This window comes from Canis lupus, chromosome 25 (assembly GCF_011100685.1).
Source record: "Canis lupus familiaris isolate Mischka breed German Shepherd chromosome 25, alternate assembly UU_Cfam_GSD_1.0, whole genome shotgun sequence".
In the NCBI taxonomy this organism is placed as follows: Eukaryota; Metazoa; Chordata; class Mammalia; order Carnivora; family Canidae; genus Canis; species Canis lupus.
Window position 1 is genome coordinate 4,056,828 of NC_049246.1, and position 17,015 is coordinate 4,073,842.

A 17,015-nucleotide genomic window follows, 5' to 3' on the forward strand; every position below is an offset into this window, starting at 1 on the left:
TTAATTATTATTTCTGATTTTATATTAATTTTCCTTTAAACACTGCTAAAGCATATAAAACAAAACTTGATACACATATACAATTTACTTACCAAAATAGGGCCATGTGTTCTTATCACATGCCTCATGTCATAAAAAAAACTAACCATTTCAGCTAGCCATCACACTGCATTATTACAAAATAAGTATCAAGAAACAATATTATTATTGTCTTGTTTTTATTATAGCTGATTAGAAATGATTATGAAATAATTATATTGATTCTATATCATTTAAATCTTATCTGCAGAACAAGTAATATAGTTGGCAAAACATATTCAGCAATTTTTTCTCAATATTTTAATATCCTAAAAATACATATGTAGCATGATTTTAAAGTGAAGTCAACCTCTTTCTGAAAGCAACTAATTCTGATATTGCTGCTTGATTTGACATTGAGTACTGGCTTTGTCAGTTGGATTGTGTGAGAGACTTTGTCCATATACTGAACGACCTAGATCTATGGCTTGGGTGACTGATGAAAATATATAAAAACATGTGATTAGAGGGGGCAACCAAATACAGAAAATTGGGGGACACCTTGTATTATTTTTTACAATTGCATACGAAACTATAGTTACCTCAAAATAAGTTTAATGAAAAAAGGATAATTAAACAGCATTTCATCAACCAAACTTCATGGACAAAGGTGTAATGAAATTAATAATATCCACTTTTCTAAATTTCATTCTGAGTACTTTGGATTAAACAAAGTCCCTCTTAGTGAAAGAATAGCAAGTATGATTTATATTCAGATAAGCTTTGGTAAAGCTCTTTTGGTATACTTCCCAGAAATTGAAGAGAAAAAAAATGCTTCTAATAACCAGATAACAAATCACTTTGCAAGTTTGGGGATTTCCAATTCTTTGCTTTCAATAAACTGAGTTGTGAGAAGATAGATTATTATGTTTCTTATGATAGATCTTTGTATGACTTTTTTTAAATTTGCTTTTCAACTCAGAAGTTCTAAGAGATGAGTGGCATTTCTATAAACTCTTCCCTTTCAATCTACTTAGTTATGAGAAAAAAGTTTCTCAGTACATATGTATAACAATAAAAATAAAAATATAATAAATGGCCTATATTTTCTACAATTTAATCTAGAAATAAGTAACATTTGCCTATGGGTAAAAATAATTAATTGGCAAAAAGTGTTTTCATTTTCAGGAAGTGTTTGTATGTTTAATAGTTATTTATCAAATTTTAAAATATATTTATGTTTTGGTAAAAAGTTAATATATGAAAATTATTTTGGTTCATTGTATATTAGTATTAATAATTATAATGGTAATTAATCTGGAAGAAAAATTTCAACACTTAGAGCCTTATACTCAAAGAAAATTTAAAAATTACATTAAGCTTCAATTTCTATACATGTTTATTGCAGAGAAATGTGTGAAGGTGATAAATAAAAAACTTGTGAGTACAAAAATATGTTATAAAATTCAGTTGTCAGGGAGAGTAAGCATACTGAAAGTATAAGTTCAAGTAGAAGGAAAATGATGTAAAATTTCAATTTAGGAAGCCCTTTTACTTTATTTCATTTTTTAAAAAGATGTACTTATTTATTTGATAGAGAGAGAGAGAGAGAGAGAGAGAGAGCACAAACCAGAGGGATAGGGAGAAGCAGACTCCTTGCTGAGCCAGATGTGTGGGGCTGATGTGGGGCTCTATCCCAGGACACTGGGATCATGACCTGAGCTGAAGACAGACATTTAACCAACTGAAACACCCAGGTACCTCTAGGAAGCATTTTTCAATGTATTTTTAATGGTGATGGACACCAAATTTATATGGTATTATAATTCATTGGTTACTGCTATAAACTGAATGTCTTCATCCTCTTAAAATTCATAAGCTGAAACCTAGTTCTCAATGTAATGACATTAGAAGGTGAAGCCTTTGAGAGATGATTAGGTGATGAGGGTGGAGCTTTAATGAGTGAAATTAGTGCTCTTATAAAAAGACCCAGAGAACTCCCAAGTCCTTCCTCTGTGTGAGGACACAGAAAGTAGATGGCCATCCCTGAACCAGGAAGTGGGTTCTCACTAAACATCAAATCTACAAATGACTTGATCTTGGACTTCCCAGCTTCCATAACTGTGAGAAATAAATGCTGTTGTTTGTAAGCCACCCAGTCTGTAGTATTCTACAGCATTACGAATGGTTATAGCATTACCAATGGCCTCGACACTTACATTTTCTGAAAAATTATATATTGAAGTGCATTCAGTGTCAAAAAGTGTGTCATATTTCAACTTATAATGTGAAATTTAGATGTTACCTTAAAAAATATATGGAGGATGGGGATCCCTGGGTGGCGCAGCAGTTTGGCGCCTGCCTTTGGCCCAGGGTGTGATCCTGGAGACCCGGGATCGAGTCCCACGTCAGGCTCCCAGTGCATGGAGCCTGCTTCTCCCTCTGCCTGTGTCTCTGCCTCTCTCTCTTTCTCTCTCTCTGTGTGACTATCATAAATAAATAAAAATTTTTAAAAAATGTATGGAGGATACATACTTTTTCAAAATTCCTCTTACGGGGGTTTCAAGCAAAAGAGTTGGAAGGCCATGCAATGCTGTAGTTATTCTCTTCCAAACTCCTTTAAGTCCTTTGTCCCTCTCTCCTGTCATTGTATTCATCAGGCATAAATCTAACCTGGTTCAACCCAACTATTTACCAATTCCATATCTGTACTCAGGCAGTTCACTGTTACTGAAGAGAAACATGAGATCATGCTGATGGTTTCACATTCAATCCATGATTACAACACTCTAAAGGATGTACTACATTGCCTAGCAATCCTACTAGTCTGGCATGTTCAAGTTTCTACTTTAAAACAATTATTTCACACGTTCTTTTCTTTCCTCAAAATTCCTGTATCACTGCCTCCACATCTCAACTAGCAACTTGGAACTTTACCTCATAGCTCCTTGAGAAAATAGTTGAAATAAAAAAATAAAATAAGAACTTCCTCATCCTCTCTCCAGCAAGCTGCATTTGTATCCATGCTTTGCTTCCCCACTTACTACTGTGGTGACATTGCTCCTGTGGAAGTCTGCATTCCTCTTAAGACCTGGTCCCCCATCCTCTCTCATCTCCTTGAGGATACTGTCCCTGCAGTTACCTCCTACTACCTATATCATTACCAATACCTCTTTATGTCACATTATTCCCATCAACTTAATACTGTGCTTTCAGATGAATGGATAAAGAAGATGTGGTTTATGTATACAATGGAATATTACTCAGCTATTAGAAGTGACAAATACCCACCATTTGCTTCAACGTGGATGGAACTGGAGGGTATTATGCTGAGTGAAGTAAGCCAGTCGGAGAAGGACAAACATTATATGTTCTCATTCATTTGGGGAATATAAATAATAGTGAAGGGGAATATAAGGGAAGGGAGAAGAAATGTGTGGGAAATATCAGAAAGGGAGACAGAACGTAAAGACTGCTAACTCTGGGAAACGAACTAGGGGTGGTAGAAGGGGAGGAGGGCGGGGGGGTGGGAGTGAATGGGTGACGGGCACTGGGGGTTATTCTGTATGTTAGTAAATTGAACACCAATAAAAAATAAATTAAAAAAAAATACTGTGCTTTCACATATCCTGTCTTAAAAAACCCCTCCCTTCACTTTATGTCCCTGACTAATCCTCCCCATATCTCTACTTTCCTTCATAGATAAACTTCTGAAAAGAGTTCCCTATGTTACCATTTCACTTCCTTACCTTACATTCTCCACGCAGTCCATTCCAAAGAGACTTCTTCCATACCACTCCCTGGAGATATTTCATTAAGGACAATGATGCCAAATCCAACGGCTACTTCTCTCTTCTTATCTAACTGATCCATTTATCAGTTCTTCCTTCCGGAGAGCTTATCCTGGTGTTTAGGACTCTACGCTCCACTGGTTTTCCTTGCACTTCACTGGCCACTCCCTCTTAATCTCTTGCCTTTCTTCTGCTCATCTTTACCTTAAGTTTGGAGTTCTCTCTGATTAAATCTTAATTCCTCTTTCTTATCAACAGACACCTTCTTTGAGTACTTTATCTGGTAGTTAAAACACCAATTTTATGCTAATGATTTTCTAATCTACATATCAAATTTGATTTCTTTCCAGAAGGACCTATTTGGCATCTTCATTTTTATATCCAACAGGATATCTTCAGTCTACCATGGAACTGGTCAGCATGGAATTCTGGATTTCTAAATCCCTACCCCCACTCCTAACCCCATACCTGTATTCTGTCCCATATTCTCAGTCTCAATTGATGGAGTAATCATTTGCTCAGGTTTTAAACCAAAATTGAGCAGTTACCCTTGATACCTCTCTTTTTCTTTTTTTTTTTTTTTTTAAAGATTTTATTTATTTATTCATGATAGTCACAGAGAGAGAGAGAGAGGCAGAGACACAGGCAGAGGGAGAAGCAGGCTCCATGCACCGGGAGCCCGATGTGGGATTCAATCCCGGGTCTCCAGGATCGCGCCCTGGGCCAAAGGCAGGCGCCAAACCGCTGCGCCACCCAGGGATCCCTCTTTTTCTTATTATTATGTCCAATCCACCCAGAAAAAAAAAAATCCATCTTCTAAATCTTCAAAATATATCCATGCTGACTCTTTTAATGTGTTGAGAGTTGCTTTGTGGTCTATTAATTGGTTAGTTTTTGAAAATGCTTTGTAGATACTTATGAAGAGTGTGCGTTCTTATTGGTAGGATGTTCATAAGATCAAGTTTATTAATTATATTTTCAAGTAAAATCTTCTATGTTCTTACTAATTTTTTGTCTTAATCAGTTTTTGAGATGAGTTTTAAAATGCTATAAGTGAACTATCTTAAGATAAATCCAGTAGTTTCAGCTTTTGTATATTTGAGACCACATTGTTAGGCATATATAATTTAGAATTGTCTATCACAAGGTGAATTTTAACTGTTTATAATTTTATAGTATCTCTTCTTATCTCTAAATAATGATTTTGCCTTAAAGTATTTTCTCCAATACTAATATATCTGCATCAAGACTGACTTAATAACATTTATTCTATCCTTCTACTTTGGATGTTTCTATATCTTTATATTTTAGGTATTTCTCTTGTAACACCTCTTGTCTAGTTGACAATCTTTGCCTTTCAACTGGAGAGTTTAGTGCACTTACATTTAATATGATTACTGATATATTTGGAATTATTGCTATCACTTAATTATTTATGTGTGTGTGTGTGTGTGTGTATGTTTAATACTACCTGTTTTTTCCTCCTTTCTTGACTACTTTTGGAATGATTTGTTTGTTTGTTTGTTTGTTTGGAATGATTTGTTTTTTTAATGACACTTTTTCTCAACCTCTGTTTGGAATATATACTCTCTGTTCTCTCAGAGGTTGCTCTTCAAATCTTAAACTAGACATTCCACTGAAAGACTAAAACGATTTGATACCCTTATTCTTCCCCTAAATATCTTAGATAACTTAAGCTTTGATAGCTACCCTATCTTATATTTAATTTTTTTCCTATTTTAATTTTATTTTTAATGATCAATTTAGATTTTCTTCATGGTTCTATGTAGTAAATTTTTTTTTTTAGTTTTACTCACGTTTGTCAATTTCTCTGTTCCTAGTTCTTTGTCCCATTTCAGTTTTTCTTTTTAAAGCTAATTTTTAAATTTGTGAGTGTATGAGTTCAATTACATGTTTCAAAAAGATATGTTGAAGTCCTAACCCCTAGTACCTGAGAATATGACCTTATTTGGAAATAGGTTTATTGCAGATGTAATCAAGATTTAAGATGAGGTCATAATAGAAGAGAGGAGACCCTTAATTCAGTATATCTGGTGTCCTTATGAGACAGGTAGAATGTCAGTTGAATACAAGGGTAAGAAAACTTATTCTGTAAATGACCAAATAGTACCTATTTTAAGTTTTTTGGAGTCATATGCCATATGGTATCTGTGACAACTTTACCTTGTGCTATTACCTGTCGCCTACAGCGACTACAGACAATGTGTAACAGATAGGCCTTGCTGTGTTCCAGAGAAACTTTATTTATAAATTGGCAGATTGCCTTTTGGGCAGATTTAGCCAAATTCTGGTGTAATACATGATCTGTGACCCACAAGAAGCCTGATGCTGTATTGGGAAGTTGTTGAACCTTGAAGATATATTAAAATGTATTGATTTATCTGATTTATTTATACTTTGAATGGACGTTTTACCCATGTATGATTTTGTTACATGATACACTAGTCATTATAATGTTGATTCACTGAGTTATATAGATCTTTCAAATGCTGGCATATTTCACCGTACACTATAAAATTTTATATTCATTAATATCACTACTATGTCATCAGAAAAGTCTCTGAGTACTGGAAAACTGTCAAGCTTACATTGGCAGGTACAATTTGTCTAAAATTCTAATTTTTATTTTGAAGCTTGAATTTTATCATTGGCAACAAAACTGTCAGTTGTTTTCCTTGAAGTGATAGTCTTACTTGGTTCATTATTAAGAAAATGTCAACTAAATACCCAAGTCTGAATAAACATGGTTCTTCAAGTAAAATGATATTCTCTCAAAAAAGTGGCTAGTTCAGTTCACAACTCAATCTTACAAGTGCTTTTCCTTGAAAGAGTTATAGTTCAGTATTTATTTTTTCATACTTCCCATTTCATCAAAGAGAATATTAAAAACATGTCTATTAAAGGGCTGATATTTATACATATTAAATATTTGTATTGTTTTATACTAGATATTTAAAGTGAAACTCCTTTCTGTTTTTTTTTTCCTGCCAGTGAGTGGCAGTGAAGTACAATGTATATTATACTAGTACAATAATTTAACATTAAACTGGTACATTTTACCAGTTACAGTTTGGGGCCACTGCCTTGCTTCGTGCTAAGCCAAGAGTTCTACCCACTATTGCTTTTGCATCACTGATGCAAAATGCAATGAAAAAGGGAAATAATGTCTTAGTATTATTATAAAAATAGTTCTGAGTTTTTAAATACTCTGAACATTCCTCAGAGACCCTCAGAGTTCTGTGGCCTTTGTGTAGAGTACTGATGTCTTAGGGCATTGGCTGGAAGGCAGTTTCTTCTGAAAAAGTCTTCTCATAAGATTTAACCTTGATCTTTATCTCCCATCTCCATACCCCCTTTCCCTTTTCCATTCTTGCTCCTGGATCCCCACCCCCAACATCTCCTACCACCAATGCCTTTTAAGGATTAGAATGAGCAGTTATAATTTTTTTCTGTGGGGAGATTTTCTTCTTCTGGCTTTGGTTTTGTGGAAAATTTTAGAAGATTTATTTTTAAATATTGAAAGTTTATTTCTTGCAGATGATAAAAATTAATTCTTTTTAAAAAATAACATGCTCCGTATCTTAACTACAGTGGAGGACTATCATTGTTCTTATAGTTGGTGAATTTTCTGCAGTGCCAGATATGCTAGTAAGTCATGAAATTAACAGAATTTTTTTTCCTTACTAGATGCTGTTTATGTGTTCTTAGCCCCCCTCTTACAGGATAATTGACAAGAATCAATACATCAGAATTGGATCCATGTTCAAGTTGTGATCTTCAGCTCAGCAGAATAGAGTCAATCGGATAGATGGTGTTCAGAGGACCCTGCAATTCTTTGATATCTTTTTTCCCATACTGGTTTGAATCTCTTTGTCACATTATCCATTATGGCATGCCCTGGCTTCTAAATTTTCTGTGTCACTGAATGCAGTTTTTGCTGACAGATTTCAGGGTAGATCATACTTTTCCCCCTGACTTTTATTTATTTATTTATCTATTTTTTAAATTCAAGTAGCCAACATATCGTACATAATTAGTTTCAGATGTAGAGTTCATTGATTCATCAGTTGGAAATAACACCCAGTGCTTATCACATCATGTACCCTTCTTAATGCCCATTGCCTAATTACCCCATCCCCCCACCTACCTCCTTTTCAGCAACCCTCTCAGTTTGTCTTCTAGAGTTAAAAGTCTCGCAGGGTTTATCTCCCCATCTGATTTCTTTCTGTTACATTTTCCCTCCCTGCCCTATGATCCTCTGGGCTGCTTCTTACATTCCACGTATGATAATTGTATTTCTCTGACTTACTTCGCTCAGCATAATACCCTCTAGTTCTGTCCATGTCAATGTAAATGCTAAGTATTCATCCTTTCTGATGGCTGAGTAATATACCACATCTTCTTTATTCATCTGTTGACGGACATCTCAGCTCTTTTCCTAGTTTGGCTAGTATGGGCATTGCTGCTATAAACTTTGGGATGCCCCCTGATTTACTTGATGCTTCAGAACTTCATGCAGACCCTGTGAGAGTACCCTACCTAGTAGCGAGGTTGGAATTAACATCCTGCCAGGGCACTTTTGTTGCACTGATCCACCTGTTATTATAAAGGTCTGTGCTGCTACATCTGAAGTAGGGCTTTTATTTGCCTCTGCAACTTAGTTGCCTTTGGCAATTGGGGTTTAACTGCTGATATCCCAAGGATGATTTATGCAGACTACTTGCCTGGCTTTGGTGAAGCTAATGAAACTCAGAAATGTCAACTGAAAAGATTCTTTAAGATTTATTTTCTTTGCAAAGAAATTTTTCATGCTGTTTTAAAGGGCCTGAAACTTACATGATTTGGGAATCCCTCTAGGAAAAAAATATATGGAGTTACAAAAATGATCTTAGTTAAAATGAGAAAACACAACAAATTATGGAAGGCTTAAAGATTCCGAGATCTCTTCAGGCTTATTTCCAGAAATGAGCACATCGGAATGCTTCCTAATTAGAAGCCAGTTTATATTCCCTTCCAGGACACTAAATCCCAGCAGCTGTGACATTCATAGCACTAGGCAAAGGAGGTCCCTGAAGGGGCAGCTTCATTAGCTTCACTGGAGATATATCTTTATGTTGGGAGAACTTTCTGTTCTAAACATAGCCACCTCTCAAATCCTGCTGTAGAGCATGGCTATTTTTCAAGTGACCTTAAGTTATACAAAGTTGAAGCCTGAAATATGTTGAAGTGACAAAGACAATTTGGTTGTTTCTTTCATTAAGCTGTGTCATACTTCAAATGACATTTAAAAGCTCTACGTATTCTAAAATTATATTTAATATTATTAGACATGGAAACATCCCAGAGGGCACCAAATGCCATGTTTATCTATAGGAAAGTTGTAGCCATTACTAAAAGGAAATACTACAGATTTAAAAAACTTGATTCATGACTCCCATTAATTTTTTAAGAAGGTCTGCCTCTCAGGAAGGCAATTTTACAAGCAACATTTTAGTGAGCTCTGTTGGAGAGCAGGTAATTCATTATCCCAAATTTCATGTTTATTATATTAATTGATTTACATCCTAATAAAAGGGCAAGCCCCAGGCATATGTTTTATAGTGAAAGTAAGACCTTAGAAGCATGAAATTAGAATGACTTTAGTTAAAACAATAGTCTTAGGCAGTATCTTATAAGTGATTTTTTTCTTTCCATCTGCCAAGGTTACTTAGTGATAGCCTGTCTTCATTGTGTCACTGAATTCAGTAAATGCATGAGTAGAAATAAGAAAATGTAAAAAAAAAAAAAATAGCCTACAGACTTGTGAAACTTGTGAAAAAATTACATTTTACAAATATTAGATGTAATAAATAGATTAGCCATTCATTAACAGTGTTTATATATAAACATCTATGGTTGATCACCTTTTTTAACATTAGAGCAATACAGGTGGCTTTCATATGTGGTTCTCATTACTGGGATAAAACTAGAACATTCTGATAATATGATGATTGAATCAATCATTCAGATGATTTGTTTTCTTTATATGTTATGGAAAATCATTACAAATATATCATCAATTGAGTGATTCATCAGTTTGATTTTGCAGTGGTTTGAATCAGTCTTACAGAGAGCTGAAACTTCTGCATTCATCTCTTGATGAAGTATATTTGAGATAAGCATACTTTGTAATTCAATGTAGAAAATGACAGAATCATAAGGCTCAAACTTGAAAAAGGATTGCAGTTCATCTGTGTAACCTTGTGCTTCCATCCTTAAATTTCCTAGATAAATAATATATCTTTTTTTTTTTTGAGAAATGGGCAGAGTATTTGTATCCTACTTAATATTTGCCATTGGAAGGATATATTTTATATTTAATATAAATTACAACACCATGGTCTAATTAAATTCTGCAAATATTTATTATCTACTACTATAAAGTTCTGTTAGGTCATGACTGAAGTCAGGAGGGTTACAGATTGAAGGATTGGGATAAATCTCTCAGAAGAAGAAAGGGATACTCTAGTGAAACAGTTAGGCATAATGTCAATGTGCATGTCAGCCTTTGTGGTTCCATGCCAGCCATCATAAATGAGGAGACCTGAGAAGATAAAGTTCATCTGGGGGAGGCTCAGAAAGAGTGGGACTCATTGAATGACATTGGGTGGCATTGGAGGGAAATGGTTGTATTTGGGTAGGTGGGGAGTAAAGCAAAGAAAATATATATATATATATATATATATATATACATACATACATATATATAAATTATATATAATTTATAAATTATAAATATATATAAATGTAAAAATTATATACATATAAATTACATATAAAAATTTTTTTAAGGAAAGCATTATTTTAAATGGAAAGAACAGCATGGGCAAAGTGTAGAGAAAACTTTGGTATCTATTTCACTAGTAGAGATAAAAAAGATTGTTCCTTTTGTACTAGGAACTTATTAAGCATTCCTTCAGTCTTTCCTTTTCCAATATAAATAATCCCAAATTCTCCGACTTTTCATTCTACACCTGTTTTCTAGTCCTCAGCCCTTTCTGAGGTTCTTCAAACTCTCTACATCATTCATAAGCCCTTTGGCCTAATGTGTGAAGTTGGTCAGAGGCTGGAAGATCTGACTTCTCATTCTTCTAACTGTGTGATTATGGCCAGGTCTTTCCTGGGCCTCAGTTTCCATTTGTAATTTAAGGCTCTGAATTATGGTCTCTTTATTTCCCTCCATTTCAAAATTCTGAATATTAAATTGTGAAACTAGTATTGGATGCAAGGTTCTAGCCATGTGGAATAAGTTTTAGGGTTAATTTCCAATATCCTTCATCCTGTATTTCTCTTTAGATATTCTAATAGCATAATTACCTTTAAAAACCGAGTCCTCCAGTGGCTAATATTCCATTGTATGCATAGACCACATCTTCTTTATCCATTCATCTTTTGATGGACACCGAGGCTCCTTCCAAAGTTTGGCTATTGTGGACATTGCTGCTAGAAACATCGGGGTGTAGGTGTCTTGGCGTTTCATCGCATCTGTATCTTTAGGGTCAATCCCCAGCAGTGCAATTGCTGGGTCTTAGGGCAGATCTATTTTTAACTCTTTGAGGAACCTCCACACAGTTTTCCAGAGTGGCTGCATCAGTTCACATTCCCACCAACAGTGCAAGAGGGTCCCCCTTTCTCCACATCCTCTCCAACATTTGTGGTTTCCTGCCTTGTTAATTTTCCCCATTCTCACTGGTGTGAAGTGGTATCTCATTGTGGTTTTGATTTGTATTTCCCTGATGGCAAGTGATGCGGAGCATTTTCTCATGTGCTTGTTGGCCATGTCTATGTCTTCCTCTGTGAGGTTTCTGATCATGTCTGGAGGGTATTATGCTGAGTGAAATAAGTCAATCAGAGAAGGACAAACATTATATGGTCTCATTCATTTGGGGAATATAAAAATATTGAAAGGGAATAAAGGGGAAAGGAGAAAAAATGAGTGGGAAATATCAGGGAGGGAGACAGAACATGAGAGACTCCTAACTCTGGGAAACGAACAAGGAGTGGTGGAAGGGGAGGTGGGCGGGGGGTGGGGGTGACTGGGTGACGGGCACTGAGAGGGGCACTTGATGGGATGAGCACTGGGTGTTATTCTATAATTTGGCAAATTGAACACCAATAAAAAGTAAATTTATAAAAAAAATAAATATTAAAAAAAACCTCTGAGTCCAAGAAAAATGTTGATACCTACATAAAAACTGGGTTTCCTTATCCTAGACTTTATCAACAAAATACCATTTGTATAAAATGACCATAAATACAAACTTACCCTAAGTATGGAAAAAATGTATTTTTCTTTAAAGGATAATAACACTTGGTTTTGTTTAAACAATTTATGCTCATTATAAAGAATTCAAGCTAAGAGATAAGTGAAAGAAGATGATACCATCCGGAATAGCCATTATAAGGTTGGGTGATCATCATCCCAGACTTAAGGAAGTATTTTTAGAATACATAACACAGAAACATAACTACCAAAGATAGTTAGAAGCCAAAAAGACTTTATTAACATCTTAGGAGTTCTTTTTTATGAGGTAGAGCTATTTTTTTAAAACATATTTTTTTCCTCCTGTCTCATCTCTTTCCTCTGTGGATATACTTCTTGAAAGAGTCCATTTCAAAGTCTCCCAGTCCCTACAACATGAAGCCTAATTTTGCCTCTGTCATTAATACTAAGGTAAACGATGACATCACGTTGATAAAGCTAATGGAAACTTTTTAGTTCTTTTCTTTGTTTGACTGTTGGTTAGCACTTTTTTTTCCAGTTTTATTGAGATAAAGTTGACATGTAACATTGTGTAAGTTTAAGGTGTATAACATATTGGATTTGATAAGTGTATATATTGCAAAATGGTTACCATAATAAAGTTAGCCAACCCATTCTCCATCTCACACAATTACCATATTTTTGTTATTGCTATTGTTGTGGTGAGAACTTCTAAGATCTACTCAGTATATTTCAAGTATACAATATAGTGTTAACTGTAGTCACCATGCTGTGCATTACATCTCCAGAACTTATTCATCATATAACTGAAAGTTCACACCCTTTGATGAACATCTCATTTTGCATGCATAATAGCCCCTGGCAACCACCAATCTACTGTTTCTTTGAGTTTATTTTTTTATTCCACATTAAGTGAGATCATATAGTATTTGTCTCTCTCTGTCTGACTTATTTCATTTAGCATAATAACCTCAAGTTTCACCAATTTATATTCCTACCAGCAGTGCACAAGGGGGTCCCTTTTCTCCACTTTCTCAGAGCATTTGTTGTATTTTTGTCTTTGTGATACTAGCCATGCTAACAAGTGTGAGGTGATAATGTCATTGTGGTTTTGATTTGCATTTCCCTGATGAATATTAATGTTGAGCACCTTTTCATATATCCATTGGCCATTTGTATGTCTTCTTTGGAAAAATGTCATTAAGTCCCTCACCCATTTTTAAATTGGATTATTTATTTGTTTGCTATTGGGTTATATGAGTTCCTTATATATTTTGAATATAACTCATTATCAGATATATGATTTGTCAATAATTTCTTCCATCATTGCTTTTTCATTTTGTTGATTGTTTCTTTTGCTGTACAGAAGGTTTTTAGTCTAATGTAGTCCCACTTATCTATCTTTGCTTTCATTGCTTGGGCTTTTGGTGCCATATTCAAAAAATCATTGATAGGACCAATGTCAAAGATTTTGTCCCTATGTTTTCTTCCGAGAGTTTTAGAGTTTCAGGCCTTATCTTTAAATTCTTAATATTTTTTCAGTTAATATTTGTTAATGGTTTAAGAGAGGGGTCCAGTTTCTTTTCTTTTGTTTGTGTATGTGTATGTTTGTGTATGCATGTGCACATGTGTTAATTGATGAGCTTCCCTGAGGTCTATTAAATAACTAACATGTAATATTATATTAGTTTAAGGTGTATAACATAATGATTTGAAAGAGGTCTATATTACAATACAGTATTGTTATCTATAGTCACATTGCTGTACATTACATTCTCGGAACTTATTTGTCTTATAACTGGAAGTTTGTACCTTTGGAGCACTTTCACCCATTTCTCCCACCCAGTTTTATTCTTTTGAGTGTGGATATCCAGGGTTCCGAACACCATTTATATAAGAAACTATCTTTTCCCCATTGAATATTCTTGTCTTTGCATCAAATACTAGTTGACTGTATATGCTTGGACTTATTTCTGGACTCTGCTTTTGTTCCTTTGGTCTGTGTATTTGTTTTTATGTCAATACCACATAGATATATAGATACATATATCCTGAGCTCATATGACTCATGAACACAGGATATTTTTCCATTTGTGTCTTCTCCAATTTCTTTAATCAGTGTCTTACGGTTCTCTGTGTGCAGATCTTTTACTTCCTCAGTTTAATTTATTTCTAAGTATTTTATTGTTTTTACTAATGTTGTAAATGGTATTGTTTCTTTATTTCTTTTTCCAGATAGTTCATTGTTAGTGTATAGAAATGCAACTGATTTTTGTATGTTGATTTTATGTCCTGTAACTTTACTGAATTTGTTTCTAATTCTCATGTTTTTTTGATGGAGTCTTTAGGATTTTTTTTTTTAAGATTTTATTTATTTACTCATGAGAGACACAGAGAGAGGCAGAGACATGGGCAGAGGGAGAAGCAGGCTCCATGCAGGGAGCCCAACGCAGGACTCCATCCTGGGTCTCCAGGATCACGCCCTGGGCCAAAGGCAGGCACCAAACCATCGAGCCACCCAGGCACTCCTCTTTAGGATTTTCTATATGTAATATCATAATATCTGTAAAGATAACTTTACTTCTTTATTACTGATTTGGATACTGTTATTTCTTTTTCTTGCCTAATTCCTCTGGCAGTGAAAAAGCACCAAGTGGGTGAATGAATTAGAAAACAGGACCCAGCTACATGCTGCTGATAAGAAACTTAATTCAGCTTTAATGACACAGAGGCTTAAAGTAAAGGGATGGAAAAAGATATTCCATGCAAGTGGAAACCAAAAGAAAGTAAGAGTAGCTATACTTATTTAATTAAACTCAAAAAGAGGGGCAGAGACAAAGGCAGAGGGAGAAGCATGCAGGGAGCCTGATGCGGGACTTAATCCTGGGACTCCAGGGTCACGCCCTGGGCCAAAGGCAGACAGTTAACCACTGAGACACTCAGGTGTGTCCCAAGGCAGTAGAGACTTTTAGTCAAAGTAACCAGAGACAGAGTTTATCACATGATGATAAAGAGTTCAGTTCACCAAGAGGATATAATAATTGTAAATGTATATACACCCAGGAGTGGAGCTCCTAGATATATTAAGCAAATATGAACAGATCTAAGGGAAAGAGTAGACAACAATACAATAGGACTTTAATGCCCTAGTTTCAACAATGGACAGGTTATCCACAGAAAAGCAATACAGAAACATTGGATTTGAACTACATGTTAGAACAAATGAACCTAACAGACATACACAGAACATTCCATTTGTAACAGCATCAGAATACATTCTTCTCAAGTACATATGGAACATTCTCTAGGATAGATTACATATTAAGTCACAAAACAAATCTTAGCAAACCTAAAAAGATTAGTCATACAAGTATCTTTTCTGACCATAATGGTATGAAACTAGAAATCAATAACAGGAGAAGAACTGCAAGATTCACAAATATGTCTAAATTAAACTATATACTTCTGAACAATCAATTCAAAGGATAAATGAACAATGAAATTGTAAAAAATCTAAAAACAAATGAAAATGGAAACACAAAATACCAAAACTAAGGAGATGCTACCAAAGCATTTCTAAGAGGGAAGTTTATGATGATAATTGCATATATTAACAAAAAAGAGGATCTCAAATAAATAACCTAACTTTATACCTCAAGGAACCAGAAAAAGGAGAGCGAACTAGCCCCAAAATTAACAGAGGAAGGAGATAATAAAGATCAGAGAAGTAATTAAAATAAATAATAGAGAAACAATAACACAGATTAACAAAACAGTTGGTTTTTTGGAAAGATAAAATTGGCAAACCTCTGCAAGATTTACCAAGAAGAAAAAAGGGAGGGCTCAAACCAAATATAAATGGAAGATACTACGGAAATACAAAAGCATCATGAGAGACTACTAGGAATAGCTAAATGCCAACAAACTGGACAACCAGAATAATGGATAAATTCCTACCTAGATAAATACAACCTATCAAGACTGAATCATGAAGAAATAGAAAATCTGAGTAAAGAGTAATAATGAGTAAAGAGGTTAAGTCAGTAATCAAAAAACTTCTGACAAAGAGAAGCCCAGGACCAGATGGCATCCACGGTGAATTTTACCAAATATTTAAACAAGTAATGCCAGGCATTCTCAAACTGAGTCAGGTGTTGTTTATTGGTAATTTTTCAGTTCCACTATCTTCTATACTTGGCCTTATATTTGAGGATACAGACCTGGGAATTGCATATAGGGTTCTGGTTGCAGTTGATCTTCTATCAAAACAAATGCACTTGCATGTGTTTGGGAGATGAAAGGGAGGGAGGGAGAGCCATTCTCCCTCCAGTTACAGTGGCGGTTGACACATGGCCCATCGCAGATGTAAACAGTGACTGGGCTTTACATTTCACTGCCAATTATCAGTTTGGTGGTGACACAGCACCTATGTCATTGACAGCTGTTGAAGCCTCCGGACTTCTCGGTGGCAGCAACACCAGCTTTCTGACCTCCAGATTATAGCTGCATTGGTGTACCTAAAATGCCTCTTGGTTATATCAGTCATTCCTCTAGTCTTTGTAATTATTTTGCAAACACCTTGTTTCCTTTACTAAATGCCTTTATGCTTGATACACCTTGTGCAGTTTCTCTTTCCTGAATTGAATCTTGACTGACATAGGTCCTGTTTTGTTCTAGGGCCTATTTTGCTTGTTCTTCTCTTATATTATCTTATTTAATTCTCATTTTAAAATTCTAAGAAAAAATTATTTTCATTATACAGATGAGTAAACAGAGGTTTAAGCTGCTGCTAGAGGCAAGGAAAAAATATTCTCAGCAACCACAGTTTGTAGATGCTCTATTTTCTACTTCAGCTACCTATTAAATATCAGAATCAATCCAACAAGCCATACATCTGAAAATCTTCATAGATTCCTCCCCTC

General features: G+C 34.9%; 1 protein-coding gene and 1 long non-coding RNA gene across 11 annotated transcripts in view; one reads left to right on the forward strand and one right to left on the reverse strand.

Annotated features, from left to right (window-relative positions):
- Positions 1-17,015, reverse strand: part of SERTM1 (serine rich and transmembrane domain containing 1) — a 68,695-nt gene that overhangs the window by 31,319 nt on the left and 20,361 nt on the right. For 3 of the 10 annotated variants that reach the window (XR_005378321.1, XR_005378320.1, XR_005378319.1), the window contains exon 1: positions 3,768-4,431. The exons of 1 other annotated variant lie outside the window; for it this stretch is intronic. Coding sequence is in view for 3 of the 9 variants with exons in the window: in XM_038573256.1 (XP_038429184.1) it covers positions 3,768-3,790 (23 nt within the window). In the remaining 6 variants the exon portion in view is untranslated. Of the gene's footprint in view, positions 1-3,767; positions 4,432-5,626; positions 5,756-17,015 lie in introns of those variants that run through there. 6 more of the 10 variants (XR_005378318.1, XM_038573259.1, XM_038573229.1 and 3 more) reach the window with 5 other exon arrangements.
- On the forward strand, positions 5,851-12,525 carry LOC119865894. Its single transcript, XR_005378323.1, has 3 exons — positions 5,851-5,904; positions 7,539-7,688; positions 12,476-12,525. It is a non-coding gene; the product is annotated as an uncharacterized LOC119865894 (long non-coding RNA).